Raw genomic sequence first — 27,387 nt, 5'->3', positions numbered from 1 at the left:
GAACTTCTAGTTTTCTCTTATGTGCACTGAAAGTGGATGCTGGTCCAGCTATTTTTGGCAAGTCTTAAGTGGATGTGTGGGAACCGATTGCCCATTTATTCCCTACTTTGGGTCCTCATCTGAAACTCCAAGATGATAAGTCATCCTGTTAAATATAGTTCTGTGAGTATTTGATGAATGTCTGTCTTTTCCGGTAGACTTTTCCTCTATAAGGGCTCTGTGTTTACTCTCCCTTGAATACCAAGACCAAGCATTCAATGTCTAGCATATAGTAACAGCTCAATAAATATGTGATGAGGTAATCGGGGGCACCTGGGTGGCTCAGTCGGTTGAGCATCCGACCTCAGCTCAGGTCATGATCTCACTGTTTGTGAGTTTGAGCTCTGTGTTGGGCTCTGTGCTGACAGCTCAGAGCCTGGAGCCTGCTTCGGATTCTGTGCCTCCCTCTCTCTCTGCCCCTCCCCCACTCGTGCTCTGTCTCTCTTTTGCCTCTCAAAAATAAACGTTTTAAAAAATTTTTTTAAATAAATATGTGATGAGGTAATGAATAGAAAAACAATATGAAAGAAGAAGACCAGATTTGTATCATTAAAACATCCTGGTTTAGAAGGACTAACAGACAGAGCATCATTGGAACAATAGAAGATCAGGCAAAGATTCCCAAAACCTGGCTATCCATCAGAATTACTCATGGAGCTGTTGAAAAATATAAATGCTTAGATCTGATCTTCTGGTATGCTGATTCAATAGATCTCATTGAGAATCCATGAGCTAAGATGCATAAGAGAGATCTAAATAATGTGCCAGGAGAGCTCCCGGGAAGGAGAGGCTGTACCTGATGGGGAGAATCAGGGAAACTTTCTGGAGCATCAAGGAGACTTTCTGGACAAAGCAATGCATAAGGATGAAAAATGTGAGCAGGTGAAGAAAGAGGCATGGGGAAGACATGGTTATCAGGAACTTGTAAGCCAGAGAAGATGAAATAAGAAAGGCACTGTGACTAGAAAGAGATTAGATTCTGGACAGAATCTAGTGCTTTGGGGAGGAGGAGTCAGATGGTCATTCCACCTGATTGAAAGCTCTTTGGATGCAGAAACCTGACCTAAAGTTAGCAATACCCAGGGAGGTATATGGTGCAATGTGGTTGGGTGAGCCAACTGTGGATTAGACTGCCTACATTCTTCATCTATAAAAGGAGGAGGATGAAATTATTCACCTCAAGAGGTTATCATGAAGATTAAAAGAAGTATTGATGTAATGTCTTAGTCTGTAAGTGCTCGTTATATATCAGCTAGAACTTTTTTTTAATAATTCTAGTACCTAACAAAATAGCCAGTTCTGCAAATATCTTCCCAACGTTGCATTTAGTCAAGGTCAGGTTGGTGGCTTGAAATAGGCCATGATGGGAAGTTTGTTGTTTTGTTGTTGTTGTTGTTGTTGTTTTAAATCACTAATCATCAAGGAAATGCAAATCAAAACCATAATGAGATACCACCTTGTACCTGTCAGAATGGCTAACATCAAAAAGACAGGAAGTAACAAGTGTTGGCAAGGATTTGGAGAAAAAGGAACACTCGTTCATTGTTGGTAAAAATGTGAATTGGTTAAGCCACTGTGGAAAACAGTATGGAGGTTCTTAAAAAAATTAAAAATACCATATGATCCCATCATTCCACCACTGGGTATCTAACCAAAGAATATGAAAATGCTAATTCAGAAAAATATATGCATCCTCGCCGTGGGAGTGTTTATACACCGAGGAAATTGGCAAAACTACAAACTTGAACCCTTTCTTTGAGATCTGAACCAACACATTGTTAGATGCTCTGTGGATATTGATTGGATTGGTCTAGATTGAACAGATTTCAGTTGAAAAGTGAGTCAAGGATACAGGAAAACAAAAGCACAAGCTGAGAGGAAAAACTTCTCTGCATAGGCAAGGCAGAGGAAGACCTTGGCCTTGGAATGACTGACAGGAAAAAACTGAATATGATTTTTTTACTCTAAGCTAATGAAATAAGCTTCAGCATATTATTTTACCCATCACTTTCACCATTGTCTCTAAAATAAGCATCAGAAAATCTGAGTGAAATAGTCACTAACAAGCTGTAGCCCCATCAGAGCTCTGAATGCTCTAGGAGAAAATTTCAAAGGCTAGTTCTCTCTGGAAAGATGTCCGAGAAGATACAGTTAATAAGGAGTTATCTGAGATGAAAAATAATTTTAAAAATCTAATATTGCAAAACAGAAAAATGCATGATACCTCAATAATACAAGAAACTTTATCATCAAATATAAAAGAGAAATTAAGGAAGTTGCAAATGACACAGGACAGAGAATATAAATGCCAGTAAATTGTATCAACACTTGGCCAAGGGAAGGCAGTAACACAAAAATACATCTGTCTGTTTTGGAAGTCAACAAACCACTTCTAAGTTCTTTAACAGAGATTGTGCTATTTCATAGAATGAGTGAGAAAAGCCCTTTAAGAAGTCATTACTTTATATAAATAAATTAACACATCAAACGGCTGAAACACCTGAAATTAAGCTTGTAAGGACTGATATTCTAGTTCAGCCTCTTACAACACTTCAGCGTCAGAAGTGGGGAGATTCCTTCAAGTCAGATAGTCAAGGCCATCTTACACATAAAAGTGTTATGGTGTGACATTATATTGGTACTGAGCTAATGGAAGCATTTAGCCCCAGGGACCTGCTTTGCCTGTTCAAGTTCAATACGGTCATGCGGTTTTTCAATACAGTCATACGGTTTTATTTCAATGAATTGCTAGGATCCCATTTACTTTTATTAGCACATGGACTACTCAAGACCTAAATACTCCCCTCCGTGAGCAACCTAAGAATTCTAGGGGGTTGCTTGCTTCAAAAGTGGTCATCCCAACTTCCAACCTACTTCCAAGGAAGATGTACAAAACAAAACCTTTAATTGTCTGCCCCATCCCCCCACCGTTGATTTAGCTGTCACCAATTTGTGACATTGTTGAACACTAGTCACGCACATTCCAGTAGATGCTTGTCCATTTGTGGGAGATACTGTTGCTGACCCCAATAGTACCCCCTTCCTAAGTTTCAGTGTAATGATCCTTTTAATTCACCACTATGTGTTTAACCACTATCCCCCAAGTGATATCTGCTCTGACAGAATGACTGAAAGCAGACCAATTCACAGCCTCATTCATACACTGTACCAGAGCCACCACCCCGAAATCCTTTAGACCTTTTGGCCCAGATTCCCACTTACCTCCTGGTCAATTCCATTCTGTAATCCACCGTGTCCTTTCTTGGGGTGTCCTTTCTGGATGACAGGATTTGGACCAGGCCAACCCTGTAGCCCATGACTAACTTCCCTGAAGTTGCATCATGGAGAGGAATTGGGCCCTTGGTTCCTTCCTTCCAGAAGACCATGGATGCTTTAAGCAAATAATCTCAACACCTCTCCAGCCAAAAATTCCCAAGAGGAAAAAGCCTTCATCAAGCTACTGTCAAGTACCTCCTTGTATGCACAGCACTAAAAGAGTCACTTGAGTGACTTCTCTCAGTAACTGTCTCCTTAACTGTACTTGTATCTCTACCCATATGTATAGAAGTGGCATTTTTTACAAATTCCATCTCATCAGCCACAACACATTGTTAGGGGATATTAAGAACTGTGAGAAAGCTTAGAAATAATGAAGGATGCCATTTTATTTTGAGGAGGAGAAGACAGACCCAGGGACTCCATCTGATTAAGACCATACTCGATAAAATGATGGTAATCAGGGAAGGAAGGGGATAAAATCTGATGGTGTTAAGGGTACTAACTTGTAAGGAGCGGTTAATAAACCTTAGAGCTCTAAGGCACAATTTGATGAATATAGATAATATTATTGTACTATAATTATATAATTTGATAACAACCATATTACAATATTTAAGTATACCTTAAACTTACACCTTACACCTTAAACTTACACAATGCTGTATGCAAAATTGACCAATTTTTAAAAACCCTACTCTAATTAGGCAGAAAATATCTGTCTCACTTCTGTGCCCAAGGCATGGTTTTTACTACCCTATGATAGCATTCATATTTTGGACAGCCAACAAATCCAAAAGACCATTTTCCTCCAGATGGGAGGGTGGACAGCTAGGGTAAAATGAAGATCATCAAGATGGGGATCCCATCCATCTTCTTGGTCAAACTTAAGCATCAGTGTTCACTTTGATAACTTTGAAAATACTTCTTCCAATTAGCGTTCTCAATGGCTTGAGAGGAATGGTGGGGAAAGCAGGATAAAAACAAGATTTTTCCGACACTGAATTTCCATAAATGACGTCATGAATTATATATTGCTGTTGCTAAGGAGATGTAAGAAGTATGTATCAGAAGGAAACAAAGAAACTGATTACACCAAAGATGAGCAGTCACAGGCTTTGGAGAACCATTCTGCTTTTTGAGTTGTTATGATCAATTCTCTATAGTAACAAAGACATATCAGTCTTCTAAAAATACCCAATCATTTATCCATTCAGCAGAAAACAAAGAAAAGATCAGTGCAGTGCTCATAACCTTCTTCCATTTCGGAGCACATAGGATGCGGGGCCCTTTTCCTGCCACGTTGACCAAGAATATTTACCACCTCTCCCTGTTTAGTCCACGAGACACCACCCAATTTCCAGAATTTGAAGATTCTACCTTGAAAATTCTCAACTAGGAAATGACTCTCTTCTCTAAGTTAACAACTAATTTCCAGTCAGTGAGTAATTTTTTTCCTGAAACTTCCACTCAGTGGAAAACAAATTAAGAGGGAAAAACTTAAGTAAACAAATCTGCAAAAGAGGCCACGACATACAGAGGTGGAGACACCTCTAAACTCACCAGTCAAAGAAAGCAGGAGCTTCAGGTCTATCTCAAACAAAACCGTAATTTTGACCAGCCCCTGATTGAGCCTCACCCCATGAATGACTTCCAGGACCTCTGGCTTTTTGGGACTAAAGGAGAAAATTATTTTTAGCACAACTATTTGGAAACCTCTGAGAACTTGGATCTCTTTTTCTGTCTGGTACCAAAGCAAGTTTTTCGCTGAAGCTCTCATGAAAGATCCTCAGTCTCTTGTGGATTTAGAATCCTGGAGCAAGCCACCAACCCAGAGAAAGGTATGGTGTTTCTTTTTTTTTTTTTTTTTTTTTTTTTTTTTTTTAGAACTTTGGCAAATGTAGATGCAGTGGCCCATTTCATGATGGTAGCTTTGGAGTTTGTTAAACAGACAGCTCTGTAAGAAAAATCCATGAAACTGAAGACCTGAGTTCAAATGTCTGGTCTGACAGTAGTTTTGTGGCCATAGACAAGTTACCTGACTTCTTGAGACATCAGTTACCTGTTCAATCGACCACAAGGGGGTCCTTTGGAAAGATGATACGGACTTAACATTGCTCTGTAGGCTACAAAATCTTTGCCAGCTCTCAGAATATTTTACTCTTATGCTATCATAGCACTTTACATAAAGCAGTCGAAGCTTTATCAATCATGAGCTGTTGATATAACTAAATGTTGAGGAATACATGCTTTCTTCATTCAGCCTTCACTGAGCCTCTCCAGTCTTGGTCCTAAATGTTAGCGATACAGAGTTTATATTTCGGTGGAGAAAAAGCAAGGAGATAGACAGTCCTAACACAGCGTAGTTGTGAGGTGCTGCACGCCGCGTAGTGACAGGAGAAGGGAAGGTTTTCCATGGCTAACAGGAGAGGCACTTCTGAGGAGGAAAACTGGAGCCCCAAAGACAGAGATGAGGAACCAACATAACAGAAGCTTCTGGTATATGAACACCTAAGTGCTCTACCCTGTCTTGCTCACTCCTAGGGTCACTCCTAGGGCAGCTAGGGAAGGATAAAACCTACTATTGCGAAATGTCTTCCTCTGGGGGCCAAGGATATGTCACGTTTTGGCCACGCCTGGTTACCTATCTTTTCCCTAATGATTTCCAGGCAAAATACATTCTCAAGTCAAACTAGTAATCGAGTCAGCCCTTTGTCATGAAGTGATGTGACAGTTTCCCTCCCATGATATGGGGGAAAACTCGAGTGTTTGGAGACAGGAAGAGCTCAGTTCAAATCCTGCCTGTGCCATTTTTATGGCTGTGTGGACTTGGGCCCTCAGAGTCTCAATTATCTTGTTTGTAAAATCGAGATAATATCACCTACTGCATACGAGTGGTTTAGGGATGAAGTAAATGCTGTTTTAAAACACCCAGCACAGGGGGCCTGGGTGGCTTGGATGGTCAAGTGTCTGACTCTTGATTTTGGCTCGAGTCATGACCTCACAGTTCATGAGCTCAAGCCCCACGTCAGGCTTTGCACTAATGGCATGGAACCTGCTTGGGATTCTCTCTCTCCTTTCTCTCTGCCCCTCTCCTCTTCATGCTCTCTTTCTCTCTCTCTCTCAAAAAAAAAAAAAAAAAAAAAAACATAAATAAATAAATAAATAAAACACAGCACAGTAATAAAAATGCTAGTATGTTCCCTGCATTCCAACTCATCTGGGTTTTTTTTTTCACTTAGTGTCTTTTCTGTTATGGTAAAATATACATAACATAAAACTTACAATTTTTAAGTATACAGCTCTGTGGCAGCAAGGATACTTACACTGCTGTACAACCATCACACCATCATCTATCTCCAGAACTTTTTGAGACTTTGAACTCATTAAATATTAACCCCCACCCCACTCTCCAGCTGCTGGCAAGCACCATTTGACCTTCCATGTCTACAATTTTGACTATTCCAGATACGTCATGTAGGTAAAATCATGCAATGTTTGTCCTTTTGTGACTGGCTTATTTCACTTAACATAAAGTTTTCAAGATTCCTCCATGTTGTAGAATGGGTCAAAATTCCCTTTTAATGGTCGAATAAGATTCCATTGTATGTAGGTACCAAATTGTGTTTATCCATTCATCCGCTAATTCACCTTTTTGCTGTTATGAATAATGCTATGATGAGAATGGGTGTGCAAATATCTGAGTCTCTGCTTTCAGTGCCTTTACGTATATACCCAGAAGTGGAATTGCTGGATCATATGATAATTCTAGGTTAAGTTTTTTGAGGAATTAACTTACCGTTTTGCACAGCTGTTGCGCCATTTTACATTCTACCAAGTATGTTTTTTCCAGGTTTACTGAGATATAATTGACATATAACATTGTGTAAGTTTAAGGTATGCAGTGTAAAAGTTTGATACATATATGTATTGTGAAATGATTATGGCAATAAGTTAGTTAACACATCCATCACCACACATAATTATCATTTTTCGTGTGCACTAAGAACATGCAGTAACATCTCTTCTCTTAGCGACTTTCAAGCATGCAAGAGAGTATTATTGACTACAGACACCATGCTGCACATTAGATCCCCAAAACTTATTCAGCTTGTGACTGAAAGTTTGTACTTTTTGACCACCATCTCCCCATTTTCCCCACCCTCTAGCCCTGGGCAACCACCATTCCACTCTCTGTTTCTATGAGTTCAGTGTTTTAGATTCCACATATAAGTTAGATCGTACGGTGTTTGTCTTTCTCTGACTTCTTTCACCTAGTATATTGCTTTCAAAGTTCATCCGTGATGTCACAAGTGACAGGATTTCCTTCTCTTTATGGCTGAATAATATTTCATTGTTTATATACCACATTTTCTTTATCATTCATTTGCCAGTGGATATTTAGGTTGCTTCCATGTCTGGATTATTGTGAATAATGCTGCAATGAACGTGGGAATACAGATAGCTCTTTGATATCCTATTTTATTTTCTTTTGGATATATACGCAGGGGTCGGAGACCACTGCCAAGGATCTTTTTCTCTGTGTTCTCTTCTAGAGGTTTTCCAGTTTCAAGTCTTATATTTAAGTCTTTAATCCATTTTTAGTTGATTTTTTGAGTGGTATAAACTAGTGATCCAATTTCATTCTTCTGCATACAAATACACAGCTGCCCAACACCATTTTACTGAAGAGACTATTCTTTCCCCAGAAAGTATTTTTGGCTTCCTTTTCAAATATCAGTTGACTGTATATACATGGGTTTTTTTAATAAGTAAAAACATGCTATTTACAAAGAGATCTCAACCAGTGGACACATTTTCTAAAAGTTCAATTTTTGCAGTGATTTATTCAGTATTTCTCCAAGTACTTTCATGATGAGTTTAGCAAGAACAAAGGGTTCTATCACTAAAAATCTTACAAAACACTACATGCTACATTCCTGCCTTACACATTCAAAACACATTTTTGACATAAAGAGTGTGAAATCTATAGTACCGTAAAGTAAATATAAGTTTCAAAAACTGAAAACCTGTTACTTTATAATCCCTACAGAAAAATAGGATACATTAGCATCCCAAGACAGATCTGCACAAGATTAACAATATTTCCAGAGCTTTGATTTTCTCACTCCAAAGGAGTGTGATGTGGGAAAAAATACATTTTAGCACATATTCTACATAAATTTGCATATTCGATGTAATTCTTCAAAATACTTTGTATGAGGCATGACTGCAAATGTGAGGTTTCTTTTTGTAGTTTTGAAAATGATCTAAAATTGGAGTATAGTATACATTGAGTTGTGTACTTTAAATTGGTCCAATTTATGGTGTGTAAATTAAATCTCAATAAATCTGTTAAAACATATTATAATGTTTATAAAACGATGACCCACATAGTGCAGTCCCAGCCAAAATAACCAAATCCACTGCAACCCAGTGGGACAGTGGGCAAAAGATAGATTATTCAATATAAGGTGCTGAAAATATACAGCTGGATCCCTACCTCACACTTTTTATCAGAAACATTCTAATGGGTCAAAGATTAAATGTGAACAAATTAAACAACAAAGAAACTGAAAGTGGGAGAATTTTGTTTTTAGTATCGTGGAGTGAGGAAGGCCTTTTAAATGGAATAAATTGAACTTCAAAAATGTTTTTATAATAAAAATTTTTTAAAATTCATGAACAAAATACAAAGGCAAACTGGGGGAAGCTATTTTCTGCTCATATCATAAACTATGTACACACACACACACACACACACACACAGTGACTTATTGTACTGTTGCTTATACAACAATGAAAATATCCCAAATATCCATCAGTAGGAGACTGGTTAAATGTAACACAACCATATAGTGGATATTCTATAGTCACTAAAAAAAGGATGAGGCAACTCTACCTACTGATAACAGAAAATCTCTTAGCTACCTGAAAAAGCAAGATACAGAAAGTTGCATATTTTTTGCCAAAGTGGAGAAGAAGACACACAAGAAACCAGCAACAATGATTGCCTCTAGAGAGGAGGACTGCATGTCTGGAAGACTGGGAGGAAGGGAGAGATTTACTTCTCATTGCATACCCTTTTTTAATTTTATAAATGTGCATGTTCTATCTGTACCAAAAAAAAGGTAATTATTTAAAATATTTCTAAATACTTAGACTATGCAAAATTGAAACAACTGAAGTCTTTTGTTTGTATTTTTAAACACTGTGAGAGGGACCCACAGACCCCTTGAATATTTAAGTTCTTTTTTCTCTTTCCCTTACAATATTCTCATATTCCATTCTCCCATGTTTTTCATTTAGTTTTTCATAAAACACATACCTCACCCCGCCAAAAAAAACCAAAAAAACAAAAAAAAAAACTTCTCTGTCCACAGCGTGGGTTTTTTATGCCAAACACTGTTATAGATGGTTGTAGAAATCAATGACTAAGACAAAGATCCCTGCTGTATGCCCTCATCCCTTATGCTCCATGAGATGGAGATATACCATATTTTTAAATCATAATAAAGGTAATAATAATCTAGTGAGTTAGAACATGGTGGGTACAAAGAATAGAAAACAATAGAGCAGAATGAGGGGGGTGGAGGTATGAGATGGCAGATGGCAGATGGCAATGTTAAATACAGTGTAAGAATTGGCTTCAGGGAGAGGTTGGCATTTGAGCAAAGACTCAAAGAGGGAGATGAGTGAGTCAGACATGTAGACATCTTGGGGAAGAGAAGACAGAGGGAAGAGACAGCATGAAGGCCCTAAGGCAGAACATTCCTGGTGTCTTTGGGAGACACCAAGGCATCCTGAGAGACTGGAGCTGGAGAGAGGGAGAGAGAGTAGCGGAGGATGAAGTTAGGGAAGTAAGGAGGGTGGGTGCCCAATCCAGTAGACTCTTGAACCATGTACCATGAGACTTTTGGCTTTTAAGTAAACTGAGGAAACATGGCAGGGTGATGCCACTGTAGTTTTCTATTATAACCCACACCCCTTTGTCGTCCTAATAAACTGAGTCCCGAGACTCAAATGGCCAGTTACCACCACTTTGTCGTTATGTGTCAGGCAGCACAACACATTGTTCCTCAATTCTGATGAGGACTCTTAATGGATAATCATTTTGAGAGCCTTTCAAAACTTCTAATTGGGGATGCTTCCAGCATTTAGACTATCATACAGACAATATTCTAATGCATTTGTCAATGAAAGGCAAACCATTTGTTCAATGAATGCGTCTGTTTCAATTGTATTAAGTTTTTACCTCCTTTGAGCACCTTTTTGCCTGGCTATTGGAAATATTAATATCCTTTCTTCCAAGCACATGTTTAGAATTTCTGCTTCTTATATTCACCATAACCTGGACCCTTACCCCAAGCTTCTTTGTAGACTGATCCCTGACTATTGGCATGTTTGTGTTTTCAGCTTCTCCATCATAATGTCTGAGAAGCCACTGCCCACAGCGCCTTCTCTCCAAGTAATTTCAAGTTCCTCTTAGAACCAAGTCCTGGTCTCAGCTATAGGATGCCATCCCATGTCTCTTTAAACATTTAAACATTTAAACTTTTATGAGTATCTCCTATGAACATGTTCTATTCTTTCAAATTCTCTCTCAAAGCCTCCTCTCATCCATTTTTTATACAAAAAAAGCTAGCAATTTCATCATCACAGTTTTGTTTTAACTGTGGTAGGGGTATGGATAGAATGTTCTTTCATTTTCTATCATCTGGGACACCTTTGAAAAGGCTGGTATCTTTATCAGATCCACCGGGCTTTTCAGAAAGTGCCTTCATCCCAGTTGAGCAATGGAATCAGTAATGTTGAATTTGTGCTCTATTATAAGCAGACAGTGCACAGCAAAAATGTTCTCCTGGATGTGGGGGAGGGAGAATGGTGGGGAGAGACACTGGTGACGTGGAGATTTGGTGAAGGATACAGGGCCTATATCTGGGTAAGTTGCTTCAGTTTCTAATAAGATTTCTAGGAATAGACTGATTTTGAATCACATGTGCACGCTGTGTTTTTCTCAATTTGTCATTCCTATGCTCTGGCAAATTTCTAGGTCTAATTCCAAGATGTTGCAATTTCCCCATGGGTATCATAAAACTGGTACAGTGTGCCTGGTTACTTTTCTGATGTGGCTGTAAGAAAGCAAGGAAGCCCCATCCGATTGCTTTTTTTACATTTCATGATTATTTCCTTTGGGCGGGTACATGCCAGGCATATACGTCAAGCGATGTTGAGATTTCTTATTAAAGCACAGGTCCAACTACCCCAAAACTATTCATTTGCACTGCCCTAAAACCACGTGCATACATTCTCCCATCCAAGAAGCTGCTAATCCTAGGGACCGTTTAGCCTAGAAAGTCAGGTGTCCCAGACCATATGGCCCACCCCTCAGTTTATATGCCAAACGTCATGCTAATAAATGATCCGTCATTCTCAGGATCCTGTTTGTGGAGGGAAAAACCAAGTCCTATTAGACCACAACTAAAGAGACCTGTTGTCTGTCTCCCTAGGCACATGTGACACCATGCATGGTTTAATTTCACTCAGCTCTTTAATTGAGCCCTGGTGCTAACAGCTTAATGGTTCACCAGGGCATTGTATTCTGCAGATTTTAAATTAAAGTTTGAGCCCCCCCCCCTTAGGACATGCACAGTACTCCAATTAACACTAATTGGTTTTACACATGATTATCAAGTGAAAAACATGGTTTTCCTGAAAATGCCACTTCTTTTCTCCTGCTTAAAAAAACCCACAAATTCTAAGAAAATGACCATGGATGCATGCCAAGACTAGATATAAGGATGCCTAGCATCGTGTTTATATTGGCAGAAAACTGGAAGGAAATATCTACAATGGAGAATTGTGTACACAAAGAATAGTACAGAAAATGCAACATTTTTTTAATGTTAAGAATAATTTTTGACATGGGAGGATGTTCATGATGTATTGTAAAGGGAAAAAAAAGTTGGAGACATACAGGAGGGGCATAATATCATTTTCCTCCACAGCATAGACAGAAGGACCGGAAGGATGTCTGTATCAAAATGTAAAGAATAATTATCTCTAGTGGTGGGAATATTGTTGATGTTTATCTTATTCGTTTGCATTTCTAATTTTCTAAAAATAATGCATTATTTCTGCAAGAAGAAACCATCATTTTTCAAAGTCCATCATCGAGCCTACAGGGAAAAAAATGCAACAAGTGGCTTTATTTTGAATTTTTTTTAACCCTTCATCTCCACCAACCCTTGTGTGGGACACTGAGAACCCTCTATCAGTAATGTGTTAACAGTTTCCAACGGAATTACGAGGGGTAACTGAGGTTTTATACATGCGTGGAGAGGCGAGCGCTGAAGTACGCGGTTGCCAATGCCCGCCCTCATGTTCATTTATGCCAAAACTACCACCTGAGAGGGTGGATTTATGTCCCTGTGTTTCTTTTCCAGAGCCAAAGATGTTTATCTTGCTCTATGTTACAAGTTTTGCCATTTGTGCCAGTGGACAGCCTCGGGGTAATCAGTTCAAAGGAGAGAGCTACTCCCCAAGATATATCTGTAGCATCCCTGGCTTACCTGGACCTCCGGGACCCCCTGGAGCGAATGGTTCCCCGGGGCCCCATGGTCGGATCGGCCTTCCAGGACGAGATGGTAGAGACGGCAGGAAAGGAGAGAAAGGTGAAAAGGGGGCTGCAGGTAATGAACGATGAAGTGCCATGAAACACCCACCCACCCTCCCCCGCCTTAAACCGCTTCCCTTCTCTGTTGCCTTTTCTAATGGGAATTGCTCCTGAAATCCCTTCTCTATTTCACCTTCCTTAATCATAATAATGTGTTGAGCCCTTACTATGCTTTAGATACTGCTCTGAACTCTTTACCTACACCTTATTTTATGGCAATGACCACTCTTTCGGTTATCCCATTTTACAGATGAGAACACAGAGCAATAACATGGTTAAATTAATTACTGAAGACAGAAGTTCACTGCTAGTGACCGGCAGAGCTGGACTCAAACACTGATGATGCCCGTGGCCACGGGGCTGTTATAGCTAGCAGGCAATGGCTGGATGTGCGAGGGCATGGATGGATAGACAGATGGACAAGGAAGAGAAATGGACAGACGAAGCAGAGGCAGGAATTAGGAGCCAAAAGCACAAATGCCATCCTGACCTGTACTAAATATCCTGAGCAAAGCTGCATAAAGGACTTCTAGATTTTATTTTTCACAGATGAAATGGCAATAGCACTGTTTAGCCCACCTTTCGTAGCTTATCTCTTTCCCTCCTGTCCTGTCCCAGCTAGAAAAGTACATTCGTATCACTCTTAACAGCAACACAGTTGCTCCCTACTACTTCAGGAATGTTTACTTTTTTTTCCCCCCACAAATAAATTGGCCCAGGAAGATTGCCAGACTCTGCAATCCTTCAGAGTAAACCGAATTGAAATTCTAGAGAAGCTGGGTTAACTCTAAAAGAGGAAGCGATTTGGCATCAATCTTTAAAAACAAGTTTCCGAGTGTAAAGGCTAGGACAAAAAACAGGAAGAGAAAAGTCAATTAGTCTAAGAAACATGTCTCTATCTAGTCATTGCCCCTGATTTACTGGTGTTACGTGAAATAGCAGCATAATATACATGCAAGTTACTGGATAATAATTCATTTCTGAATTTGTCCTGCAGAAAATACTTGGAAAATCAGTAGCTACCGATTGTGTGAATATTGTTCAATATTAGATTAAAAACCTTTAGGTAAAGGTTCAACATCAGATAAAGAACCTTTAATTTGGAGCTTACATCTTAATCTATGGTGACACCTATGACTACAACTTACCGCTGTGTCATGATCACGAATAGCCTTGAAATCCTGTAATAATAACAGGACCGTCGCTACATATGACCAACCCTTTTAGTTTCTTTACTGTGTCTGGAAGCAATAATGTAGTGCTTCTACAAGCATGTATTGGAGTCAGTCTGATTGAGGCTTAGATCTCGGCTCCTTCAATTACTAACTTAGTATCCGTGGACCAACAACCGCTTGAAGCCTCAGTTTCCTCATTTGTAGATTGGGAGTAGTAAGGGTGATTGTGACAGTTAATAATACAATAATACACGGAAAACACTCAGTAGGGTAACTGCCATCTGGTAAACACTCAGTAAATGTTAGTTCTTATTACATATCACACGGTGATCTACAAACATGAGTCATAGCTAACTTGCTGAATATCCAAACTTATATAATAAACTCGAAATGGGTGCTCAGTTTCATTAAGTAGTTCTGATATCATTTAAAAATACACATGTGGAGAGGTGCCTGGCTGGCTCACTTGGTGGAGCGTGAGACTCTTGATCTCAGGGTTGTGAGTTTGAGCCCCACATTGGGTGTAAAGATTACTTAAAAAATAAAATCTTTAAAAATATAAGTATGTAGAGGGGTGCCTGGGTGGCTCAGTCAGTTGGGCATCCGACTTCGGCTCAGGTCATGATATCACGGTTCGTGAGTTTGAGCCCCGCGTCGGGCTCGGTGCTGACCACTGAAAGCCTGGAGCCTGCTTCTGATTCTGTGTCTCCTTCTCTCTCTGCCCCTCCCCCACTTGTGCTCTGTCTCTCAAAAATAAATAAATGTAAAAAAACATTTTTTAAATATAAAGGTATGTGGATATGCATTCAGATTAAATTGAGTGTTCATAATTATTACAAGGTTAACCATATGAGGCCAGCTACACCTCCGTATTCATGGGTACACCCAAGCATTGTCCTTCAACAAGCTTCTTGTGTACCTGTTGTTATCCAGTATTATTCCAGACCAGTGTTTTTCAACCTCTATCCTAATGATATTTCAGGCCAAATAATTATTTACTGTGGGATGGATATCCTATGCATTAGAGGACATTTAGCAGCATCCGACTAGCTGCCAGTGGCACCCCCACCAACTGTGACAACAAAAATGTCTCCAGACATTGCCAACTATCCCTTGGTGGGCAGTGTAAAATTGTCCCTGGTTGATATTACTGTTCTAGACAAGAAGAACACAAACATGAATAAGACATTGCCTTGATAAACATTTGGGTGTAGGAGGCCAATATAGAAACATATAATTACAATATTCATCATCATCATCATCATTATCATAGCCATTTATTTAGAACTTACTACATCGGGAATTTTACATTTAATATTTAATGTTTATCATAAGCCTATTAGAAACCATTATAATCAGCAATAATTGTGTTACAATGGAAAAATTGAGATTTGGAAATAAAATGACTTTGCGAACCTGAGATTATTTAAATCCAATATGCACACACACACACATAAGGATTTAGAACATCTAAGAAAGGTAGGAATGCCTTTGTGATCAATGAAGAAAAACACACCTTATTTACAAACAACAGTAACAGAGCCCTGGTGTTTTGGGGATAAGCTGTTAATGCATCTGAAACTGGGCACAACATGGCGAGTAGTCTTTGATTCTTCTTTCCCCTTTAATGACACCACAAATGTCTTCTCCTTCATGTGCCCTTGGTAAACATCCCCACCACATCCATCCCAACCAAGCACAAGCAGAATCAAGCATATTTTTGCTCAATTTCTCTACCTTAAATTACAAATACAGAGCTTATCATACTGAATTAGAAACTTTCTATTAAAAATATGTCTCCGGGGTGCCTGGGTGGCGCAGTCGGTTAAGCATCCGACTTCAGCCAGGTCACGACTCGCGGTCCGTGAGTTCGAGCCCCGCATCGGGCTCTGGGCTGATGGCTCAGAGCCTAGAGCCTGTTTCCGATTCTGTGTCTCCCTCTCTCTCTGCCCCTCCCCCGTTCATGCTCTCTCTCTGTCCCAAAAATAAATAAAAAACGTTGAAAAAATAAAAATAAAAAATAAAAATATGTCTCCTTCACTGGTCTATCATAATTACTGTTGTAGCAGAATAGTACCATTTAATTTAATCTGAATGCACATCCATATAAATATCTTCAGATAGCACTGGAATCACCTCATGAAACCAATCACTCTAGTTTCTTATATGGCTTTGGATATTCATGAACTTAGCTATGACCCATATTTGCAGATCACAGTGTAATATGTAGTAACAGCTAACTTGAGGGTGAAATAGGTGTCATTCATATCAATGTCCCACTCAGTCCCTAGCATAGTGCCTAGCATGTAGTAGATGATCAATCAATATTACACAGTTTAGATGTATGTATGCATGCACACACAAACCCTGGGATGGATGGATGGATGGGAGAAAAAAATAACACTGAAGAAGAAATCTTTATAAGCCTATTTCATGGAGAACTAAGAAATCCTTTCTCTCCAAGTGTTAGTACCTAAACATAGACTAACCAGTACTCCATAATTCTCCCTCTATGTAAGCATATGTCTAACTAAATAGGAAGAGGGAGACTGATTTATCCCTTCCTTCCATTATTCATTAATTGGCCATTAGCACAGGTGAAAACCCTTCATGCAAATAGGAAGAATTACTTCAAGTTACTACAGCTCATCTCTGATTATCTAATTCAATAACTATAGAAACCCAAACACTGAGATGTTAAAGATCTTTCCATGGCTAGCATTGTAAAATTGCATTTGTGGCTTTGTCTCAAAGAATTTTCAATAGGATGAGGCCTTAAGCAACCTAGTCCAACACCTTCATTTCAAGGACTGAGAAACAAGTCAGAGAGATGAAGCTCCTTCTTCAAATTCACGTAATGAATCCATGGATGAACTAAAGTTTGCTGGTCTGCTGAGCCACCGTTGACTGCTTTTCTCACTAGGTTTGGAGTGGATTTAAATCCAGTTCTTCATATTGAAGCATTTGAAACACAGACAAGTGACTTGCCCAAAGTCATAGAAACAGGAGGATCGGAGTACATAATGAAATTTAATAGTCAAAATTGTTGCTGATGCCAAAAAGTTTTTCTATTACACATCAAAGGTCACTCATGACCTTCATTCATGAAGACAGCAAAAGTTAAGCTCCTATTGAAGATAAAAATAACAATTTAGAATTTGTGGTCCTTGATTCAAAAGTAAATTTAACATAAAATTGTATTCATATTTTATTTCTACCAGAAAGAAGCAAACATTGAAAGATCACACTATTATGGCCTTATTTCAAGAAATCAATACCAGAGTATATTCTGGCTGGGACCAGGGGAATTTCAACTTCACAACAAAAGCCATCTAGAGCTTTAGCACAGTTCTGTGATCAGTAACGATACTGATCCCAGTCACCAAAAAAAAAGGTTTCGTTCATTATTAAAATCTTTGGTGCATCATAAATTGTTAAACAACCTCTTTCCAAAACTATTAAAACAAAATACTGGATGTTTTAAGAGTAAAGCATTCATTCTAAAATTTTCATTATCCAGAACATTTCGTGCCTAAATTTGCCAAACTGAAAATTAATTAAACTCATATACTGGTGTGCATGTAATTTTCAAATAAAAGGTACCAAAGCACTATCAAGATAAAAATGTTCAACTTAATAAAGTTCCCGAAAGCAAATACATAGTTAAGAGTGAAAGTACACAGTATATCCATAATATATTTTCCCTGACTACAAAAGTCCTTCATGAATTTCCTATAATTTGGATATTTTTGAGGGTATATCATTATACAAGCACTATCTATGGAACGGATTTGACCATAAAAATTAAAGGACATTTTTATGCTATTAAGTCACTGTTATTATATATACGGTTTAAAAATTAAATAGATGTTGCTTATCCCTTTCAACCGACGATCACAAGTTCTCTGCATTTAGCCTTTGGTTGATCTGTAGATGTAAAGATTTGGACAAACAGAAAATATTTCACTGTGGTGATTTTGAATTTGTTGAAATCCTTTCACAGATATTATGTCTTTTCTATATATAAGGAGACCCAGAGAAATTAAGGGACTTGCCTAAAATGATACAACCATTTAGCTGCAGAGCCAAACAGAATTTAGGATTCTTGATTCCAGCCCCAAAGGTAAGAGGCACTTTGATGGAGGGGAAGCATCATTACACTAAGACTTGGATTCCAGTCCTAGCTTGCTACAGAAGCCAGTTTCTCCACCTCTCTGGGATTCGATTTTCTCCTCCAAAAAAGAGCTACTGCATAGCGATGGCATCACTATTTTTCAGTTATTGTAGCATATTGAACCCTCACTATGTGGCAGGTGCTCTTTATACTTGAGCTGCTGCCCTGGGGAGATGCTCAGGCTCCAGAGTCAGGCAGGCATGAGTTCAGATCACAGATCCATCACATACTAGCTTTGTTCCCTTGAGCAAACCAACTTCTCTGTAGCTCAGTCTCCCCATCTGCAATGGAAGTAATAATTCCTAACTCATAAAGTTGTTGCAAGTCCTAAAGAAGCCAATGCCTGTCAATAAAATGCTGTCCCTGGTACATAGTAAATGTTGAATAAATATGAGCTCATCTAATTTTGATTAATTATTTTATTATTAAAACTAATAGAAGTAGGGCGGGACATGAGGCTAAATAACCTCTAAGGACTCATCTGGCTCTGTCTGCTCCCATGACCCCACTCTGGAAAATATCATTATGCTCAATTGAATTTCTCCTGTGGTGACAAATACTGTATGTGACTGATTTAGTTGCAGATGATCCATCACCAAAATAGCACTTAAATGATTTTTCATATACTCAGGAAAATTCACCTGAAATTCTGATGAAAATCTTCTATTTCTATTTTAATGCATCAGTGATTGTTTTTAAGAGATGCATCAGTATTTAGTAGTGTCCTATTGAAAGTTGGCTGGAGAGACAAATTTAGGGTGTGCTGGCACTGTGTGGACATGCTGTTTGTGACTGTATATCTAGAGGAACTATTAAATAAACTGTAAACTCTTTTTAAAGGTTTGAGAGGTAAGACTGGACCACTGGGCCTTGCTGGAGAGAAGGGGGACCAAGGAGAGACTGGGAAGAAAGGACCCATTGGACCAGAGGGAGAAAAAGGAGAAGTAGGTCCAGCTGGGCCTCCTGGAGCAAAGGGGGACAGAGGAGAGCAAGGGGATCCAGGGTTGCCTGGAGTTTGCAGATGTGGAAGCATCGTGCTCAAATCCGCCTTTTCTGTTGGCATCACAACCAGCTACCCAGAAGAAAGGCTACCGATTATATTTAACAAGGTCCTCTTCAATGAGGGAGAGCACTACAATCCTGCAACAGGCAAGTTCATCTGTGCCTTCCCAGGGATCTATTACTTTTCTTATGATATCACATTGGCGAATAAGCATCTGGCAATCGGGCTGGTGCACAACGGGCAGTACCGGATAAAGACCTTTGACGCCAACACTGGGAACCATGATGTGGCTTCGGGGTCCACGGTCATCTATCTGCAGCCAGAAGATGAAGTCTGGCTGGAGATCTTCTTCACCGACCAGAACGGCCTCTTCTCAGACCCGGGTTGGGCAGACAGCTTGTTCTCCGGATTTCTCCTGTATGTTGACACAGATTATCTAGATTCCATATCAGAAGACGACGAGCTGTGATCAGGACTGCCATCCTGAATGTTCCAAGATTTTTGTGGCAGACACTTTGACTTAATCTGGGGCCTTGGAAGGTGGAGGAAGCAGCAATGATATCCAAAGAGACTCCCACTCAAATTCCAAAGCATTTACAGAAAATTCTAGCAGAATCTATTAAAACAAGATGAACCACCAAATGGTTGAAACCACACCAAGATGAATTATATGAAACAATAACCCCAGATAAGAATCCTCCTGAAAGCAATGTTCATAAATATTTAAGCGAATTAAAGACAATGTTAACAAATTTCTGTTAAACTCCCTGAGTGATAAAATCAGCTGGCAATGATATTGTCTCATTAAATCTTCATAAAATTACACTTTTGCTTGTTATTTAAGAGAATCATCACACCCCAGAGTCTTTAACAGTTCTCAAAAGTCAAAAACTAAAGGTAAGAGATACTAAGTGATTGCAAGTAAGCAAAAGTGATAACTTTCCTTTTTTTGTTGTTACGCGTTCCTTCGTGCTCATATCTGTATTCACTCAACAGCTCTTAAATACTCCTGTGTGAGCCAGACACTGAGGTGCTAGGTCAGATTTGATCATGAGTTTGGACAAAAGCTGTGCCTTCATACAGCTGGTGTGTGAGAAGCATGCTGTCACAATTCAGGGAGATGAGCACCTGACCAACAGACTGACTCCAAGCTGGACATACATGGGAGCCGCTCTTCCTAGGGACGGGGGCCAGAGAAGGTTTCACACGTGGAAAAACACTAACCATGCTAAGTTGTGTGTGTTTAAGGAAGTGGGAGGGATACAAAGGAAACAAGGAATTCTGCAGCTGCATTTACCCCATCCCAACCTCGAAACACCACTGGTATTCGCAATCAGAAAAGGGTGGAAAACCCAGAGATGAAGGGGACCTGGGAAGGGTAATGGAAATGAAGAGAAACAAGTTACTGAGATCAGCCAAGAGGTCATTCTCCTAAATTTGTTTAGCTTGATGGTTTCCAAGACAATTATTATTCCTCTTAGCTTGCACACGAGTGAGGACACTACCTTACATTGGTGGGAAGCATTATTTCTCATGGATTTCCGAGGTATTGAATCCAAATAAAAGTGAAGCGTATGTGCACTGATTTATAGTGAAACGGTGGCAGTGAACAGGCGGAGGAGGGAAAGAGACCAGACGTCTGAGCAGATAACTGTCGCTTCCAAGTCTCATGGCCCCTGCAGTCCCGCTGTCCCTGGGGGGCATGTTTCCACATGATTTTTCATGATTTCTACTGACAGTGATAGGATTCCCTTACTCTCTTTTTGGTGGCTTCTTTTTTTAATGTTTATTTATTTATTTTTGAGAGAGAGCAAGGGGGGGAGGGGCAGAGAGAGAGGGAGAGAGAGAATCCCAAGCAGACTCTGTGCTATTAGCACAGAGTCTGACGAGGGATTCAAACCCACAAACCATGAGATCATGACCTGAGCCAAAATCAAGAGCCAATGCTTAACTGACTGAGTCACCCAGGCTTTTTGGTGGCTTCTAATTTTTCTTCCATGCTTTCTCTCTTTGCTCACTCACTCAGTAAACGTTTGTAATGCCTCCTATGTGTGAGTCACCGAACTGGGTTCTGTGAAGGTGGAGGAATACCAAGGTAAATATGTCACAGCCCCCTGCCACCACATGTCTAAGGATACAAGAAAGGAAATGACATGTGTACACATACACAAAATACCAAAAATTCTAGAAACAAACAGGCTAAAATATGCTAAGTTCTAAACTGGACATAGAGACCAATGGTCTGGAAGAAAAACTGAGGGGGGCAGGTGTAAAATTAAGTGGTGAGAGAGGAGGCCTGGGGAAAATCTCCTCCACCCTCTGGTCTTTCAGTGGTAGGTGGGACTTGGAATAGCCAGCGGTGACAATGGGGACAAAGCATGAAAGTGAGAACAGAGACCCAGAAGAGCCTCAAATGCCAGTGTGACGATTGGGGACTTCATTTATGAGGAACCCTGGAGCCCCTGTGTGCCCCAGAGCTGGGTGCTGCCCTTATCAGCAAGGACATTTGCCGTGATCAAGCAGCTGTGCACAAGGAAATGCTCGCTTCTGTCATCTCCAGACCTATCTCCCATCATCCTCTTCTGCCTGCCTTGCTTTGCCCACTTGTTGGCCTCCATCTGAGTCAGGACACAGGTCTGGAAGGCTAAGGGCAATGAAAGTATACAAAGAAGAGAAAGCAAAGGTGGTTTGAGATAGTCACCTGCCTCTAGATAACAGCTTAACCTGGAAGGCCAGGCTACAGAGGGTAAACACAGCCAAGAGCAGAAGCTGATCTGGGGATCATGAAACTATGGGCCCTTTGAAGACAGTGGGATGTGCTGGAAAAACTGGCAATGGAGGAGTTATTGCAGACAGTCGTGAGCTACAAGGTTGTTGTGTAATTGAGAACTTTTGCTGATCGTGATCCATTAATGCATTCATTTTTTTTCTGGACGTTGTTTACTTATCTTTTAAATGTTTCTTTCATTACAAAGCCTATTTTGAGTAGCTTTCTTAAACGCATGTTTCTTCAGCTGGTTCTAGGCCCAGAGATGAACTTTATTTTGAAATATCTGGTGGGATGGTGATGGGGATCAGAGAGCTTAAGTAGGAAGCAAAAGAGTATTTTGGTTTTAAAAGGAAAAACTCCTTAAGCAAACATGGCTGTCTTTTATTCCATAAAAAAAAAAAAACAACAACAGATGCAACATATCCACATTTGTGGGTATTTGTGTAAAGAAAATAGAAGACAGACTTTGGTTTAAAAAATTCTGATTTTTTAGATTCCAATCATTCTTCGTAAGGGCTGACTTGTGATGAATTTGTGTCAAGAGAGATTTATTGACTATATAACATCTTGTTTCAGAAGGATTTAGAGTCACTTGCAAAGACGGATACAACACAGAAAGAATGCATTAGTCAGAATCAGGTGAGAGGAAAGAAGCAAAACAAAAAAAAAAACAAAACAAACGAAAACAGCAACAACAAGTGAGACCTACACAAACCTGTGTGGTGAGCTTGAGTGTGCCTGTGTAACACGCTTTTGGGACACGTGTGTTTCTTTGTACCTGTGCCTGCTAAAGGGAATTCCCAGGTCACTTATCATTGTGAATGATGTTGTTTGTGGTGAAAAACGAAAGATTCTATAAACTCTAAATATACTTCTTCCCTGCCACTCTGTGAAAAAAAAGATCATGGACATAAAAATATTTCGGAAACTGACTAACGTGTTGTTTGATACCTTCTTCCCTCTTGCCTTCTCTACCTCCATTTCCAGCCGGCGACATCCATACCCACCCTGTCACCAGTGTCACACCTAAGGACATTCCAGATGTCATTCTTCCCCTCCCCACTGAATTTTTTCAGTATGAAATTCTTGATGGTTCTCTTACATGTACATTTCTGAATCCTTGAATCTTTCCATCCCCAAAGCCAAGGTTTCCTTCATATGCTATCATGACTTCCCTAGACTAGTAAAAAACAACTTCCTAAATGACCCTTTGCCTCCAGCCGCAACCCTTCAATCCATTCTCCACAAATACAAATATGGTCACGTCAACCCACAGCTTACAGACCAACAATGGCCCTCAAATCCCCGCAGTATGAAAGGGGCCTTGAACTTTTGGAGGCTTTGCTCTCTGGTACACATTCCATACCACTTTTCTGACATCCATACATAATTTCCTTCTGAAGGACCATCCTTCACATGCTAAGTCTTTGAGCTTCTAAATGGAATCGACTCCTGCACCATGTTAAATAACTGGTCTGATCAATCAGAGCATAGCATTCCACTCACCAAAATAATTGGCCCTGGTGACTCAATCAGAGACTAGGAGACTTTACTGGGACTTCTTGCCTGTTGGACTTGAGTCTGTGAGCCTCTATGAGCCATCTTACCATTACAGAGTATAATACCATTTGAGACAGAATCACCCACAGATGAAGTCGAGTTGGAGATAAAAGGAGTCACCATTGAAATACTAGGCATACCTATAGCCCATCTTCCTTTGGACTTTTCAGTTATGGTAGCCATTAAATGCCATTTTTACCAAGCACTTTTGAGGTGGGTACTTAATCACTTGCAAAAGATATCTTACCTAATATTAATACAAACACCCTTTAGCAAGGCACATTAGACCCTTTGGGATTCAGCCTCTGCTTGCTTTTATGGTCACATCGCCAAAAGTCACCACATGCAACCTATAATCCAAGCAAATACAAGATACCTGCAGGTCCAGGACACCTTGTTCTTATGTGCCTCGGGGCCTTTACACACACTGTTTCATTTGCTCATAATGCCATTGCTGTCCTTGTCTGCCTGCTTAGCTCACCTTTCAAGACTCAGCTAGAAAAGTTGCTTCCTTTTCTCTAGTATGCCTCTTCCCCTATGCCCAAGGGGAATCATCGCGGACCTCACACATCTTCCTTATGATCTGGGAACTAGTGCAGAGTTACGATAGCCACAGTGAACATTTAGCACTATTCAAATGTTTTACATATATTAGCTCACTTGCTCCTCACAGCAGTTATTCTCTCGTTTTACAGATGAAGAAACTGAGAGGCAGAAAAGATAGGAAATGTGTTAAGTAAATAGCGTCACAGTAGACCCAGGCAGTGGAGCACCAGAATCCACTCTTAATCACCATGCTGGGTCCTTCTCCTGTTACACACTCATTCCGCAATCATGCCATCATTGCACTGCCCATATTTTTCTGCATTTGGCGATCCCTCCTATTCATCTTTATACTCAAGGACGGCACACAATGCTGACCTTAATATGTACTCGATTAAAAAAACGTGATGGACTGATCAGTGCCAAGTTCTTTTTAGCCTCAATTTCTACATAGATCATTGCACTGGGGGAGGAGTGACCCGTTCCTCCCCCCTCTCTCATTGATGCTTGTAAACATCATCTTCTTTCTATTTCAGCTGGAAGCTAAGCCCATCACAGTCAGGACTGGCTCCCCCATGATCCAAATATGCAGTGTGGCTAGAGCAGACAGCTCTGCAAACTCTAGGGAGACAAAGCTATTCTAACTTCCCTTGTTCTGCACAAGGAGCAAAGATGCACCCCGGGACAGGTGCCGAGTCAGTGGGTCTGGTTTAGTTCTCCCAAGGAGAACTCAGGCAATCTTTTACAACACCATGTTCATTGTTATGCTTGCAAAAGTCAGGCAGCCTGAACTCCTCTCGGTTTTCCTCACAAGACAGTCCTCATAGTAAGCACTCTCACACACACACACACACACAGATTAATCCTCACAGAAGCCAGGAACAAGCAAGCAAGACTACACTTTGCACACACCTCATGTGCCCCTCAATACAGTTTGTACTCAAGCCTGAGACATGCCAGATACATCGGGTAACTGACGAGTCCTTTGGAGAAAAACATTCAGCCCACACACAATTTTCAATGAGGAGTGTTTCAGTGCTATACCAGGGTTTCCAGAGATACACTGATAGTTCCTTCTCCTTTCGTTCTACAACAGGATTTCTAGCCTTAGCAACAGTGACATCTAGAACCAGATCATTCTTTGTTCCACAGGTCTTTCTTGTGCATAGTAGGACACGTAGCAGCATCCTCGGCCTCTACCCAGTAGGTGCCAATAGCACGCCCTCCAGTCACGGCAACCAATGGTTTCTACAGACACTACCAGATGCTCCCTAAGTGGCGAAACTGTCCCCAGCTGCGAACCATTTCTGTGCCATCTGGTCACGGTGACAGCTTCTCCTCGGTCCCCACAATCCACCTGTTTGCCAACAGCCATTTTCCAGTTGATCCTTTCTTTTTACAGACACAAAACCACATGGCCAGTCACCATGTCAAGTAAGATATTTGTTTCCTTTCCAAGGGATCCACCAGTTGAAGAGCACCCTGTCCTCAAAGGCACACAAAAAGCAGCAAGAAACTATGCCCTCATCCCAGTTCCATCTTGCTGTGACCAGAACATTTCTTTTGCGTTTTGTCTAAGATACAAAACTCACAACGTCTCCAATTTCCGGGAATATAGTCCAAGAAAATAATTAATAATGAGTGCAAGGGTCTAATTACAGAGAAAGCCTTACAGCAAAGTTGATAACATGGCAAACCGGGAGATAGCTTAGGTGATAATCGAATATTAATACATCGATCCAACAGAATATTTAGAGTGCAATTAAAAGTGATGAGAATGGAATTTCATCGGCACCAGATTCATGAAATATAAACAGAACGAAGAGATTACTGACAAGTATTTCATTGCTTATCCTACTTTTAAAATGTTTTTGTATATATGCATAGAAAAACTGGATAAAAATAAGTAATTAATGGGGATTTTTTAATTTCTACCCTTTGATCTTTATTTTTCCCTTTTGTAATAAACATATTTTACTTATTTTACATAAAACATTTTAAAACTACTTTTTTCATTAATTTATTTTGAGAAATAGAGAGTGAGTGGGGGGGGGGAGAGAGAGGAGAGAGAGAGAGAGAGAGAGAGAGAGAGAGAGAGAGAGAATCCCAAGCAGGCTTCACGCTGTCATTGCAGAGCCCAACATGGGGCTCAGTCTCACGAACCATGAGGTCATGACCCAAGCCAAAACCAAGAGCTGGATGTTTAACTGACTGAGCCATCCAGGTGCCCTACATTTTTATGTAATTTCTTAGGTAGGGTAGTTGCACACTATTATGCTCCCAAAGGATTGCAGAGAAAAGTCTAAGGAGAGAGAGAAAAAAAAATAAATAACCCTAAAACTGTAGGTGAAGTGTGAAACAAATTGACCCTTTAAGTTTTCTGGTTGCATACCTGGATGTCTATTCCAGATTCTTTAAAGCAGGAATAAAACTAAATAATCCTAGTTTATATATTTTTTTAAATGATCCCACCCTAACTTGAACAGGGAAGGAAATGAGTCTTGAATTGACATCATTTTATTGAGTTTTTATTAGTCCGGAACTGTAAAACCAATGGATTAGCCACAGCATGAAGTCATTCCGAATCAATGCATCTGTCGGATGGCAAAAGGATTTATGAGCAGCAAGATGAAGAAGACCAAGCCCATGGCTTCACTCTGGTGCCATCATGGAGGTGGCAGAACTTATTGACATTTTTATCGCCTTGCCCGATCTAGTCAAAATTCCAAGAAATGATCTGAAAGCACTGGAAGTAGAAAAAATCATAAACTCTACAGGGCTGCATGGATGCCCTTACATTACAAAAGTGCTATTTTTTACAAGATTGTTTGTGAGATGCTGCCTTGGCTAAAATAAGCAACAGGAAGAAGCAGTCTCTGTAATCTATCCCTACCACAGCTTCAGATAACATTCCTGGCACTGCACCGCATCCCTGTTGTTACTGAAATTACTCCAGAACAATGAAAGGGAGTTGCAAGGATTTTCTAAGAAAACACCCAGGTCTCACTATATTCACGATGAAAAATCAAAGCACAGTTGCCTGAGGCGTTCCAGGTGGTCAACCTATTGGCAAAAAATAATTAGATAGTTGACAGGTGAGATGGTCAGGATCGAGAATACATATTCATCGCTATACCAAGATACATAAACACACATACACACACACATGCA

The 27,387-nt window shown here is 40.0% G+C and overlaps 1 protein-coding gene across 3 annotated transcripts in view; it reads left to right on the top strand.

Annotated features, from left to right (window-relative positions):
- Window positions 1–20,166, top strand: part of C1QTNF7 (C1q and TNF related 7) — a 107,200-nt gene extending 87,034 nt beyond the window's left edge. For 2 of the 3 annotated variants that reach the window (XM_043572938.1, XM_043572940.1), the window contains exons 2-3: window positions 12,762–13,007; window positions 19,181–20,166. In XM_043572938.1, coding sequence (XP_043428873.1) covers window positions 12,762–13,007; window positions 19,181–19,812 — 878 coding nt within the window. In that variant the 3' untranslated portion in view covers window positions 19,813–20,166. Of the gene's footprint in view, window positions 1–4,434; window positions 5,157–12,761; window positions 13,008–19,180 lie in introns of those variants that run through there. The other variant, XM_043572939.1, reaches the window with a different exon arrangement.
- The last annotated feature ends 7,221 nt before the right edge of the window (window positions 20,167–27,387 follow it).

Source organism: Prionailurus bengalensis, chromosome B1 (assembly GCF_016509475.1).
Source record: "Prionailurus bengalensis isolate Pbe53 chromosome B1, Fcat_Pben_1.1_paternal_pri, whole genome shotgun sequence".
NCBI lineage: Eukaryota > Metazoa > Chordata > Mammalia > Carnivora > Felidae > Prionailurus > Prionailurus bengalensis.
Note: the sequence above shows the minus strand (reverse complement) of the source record. Positions and strands in the feature narration are given on the sequence as shown.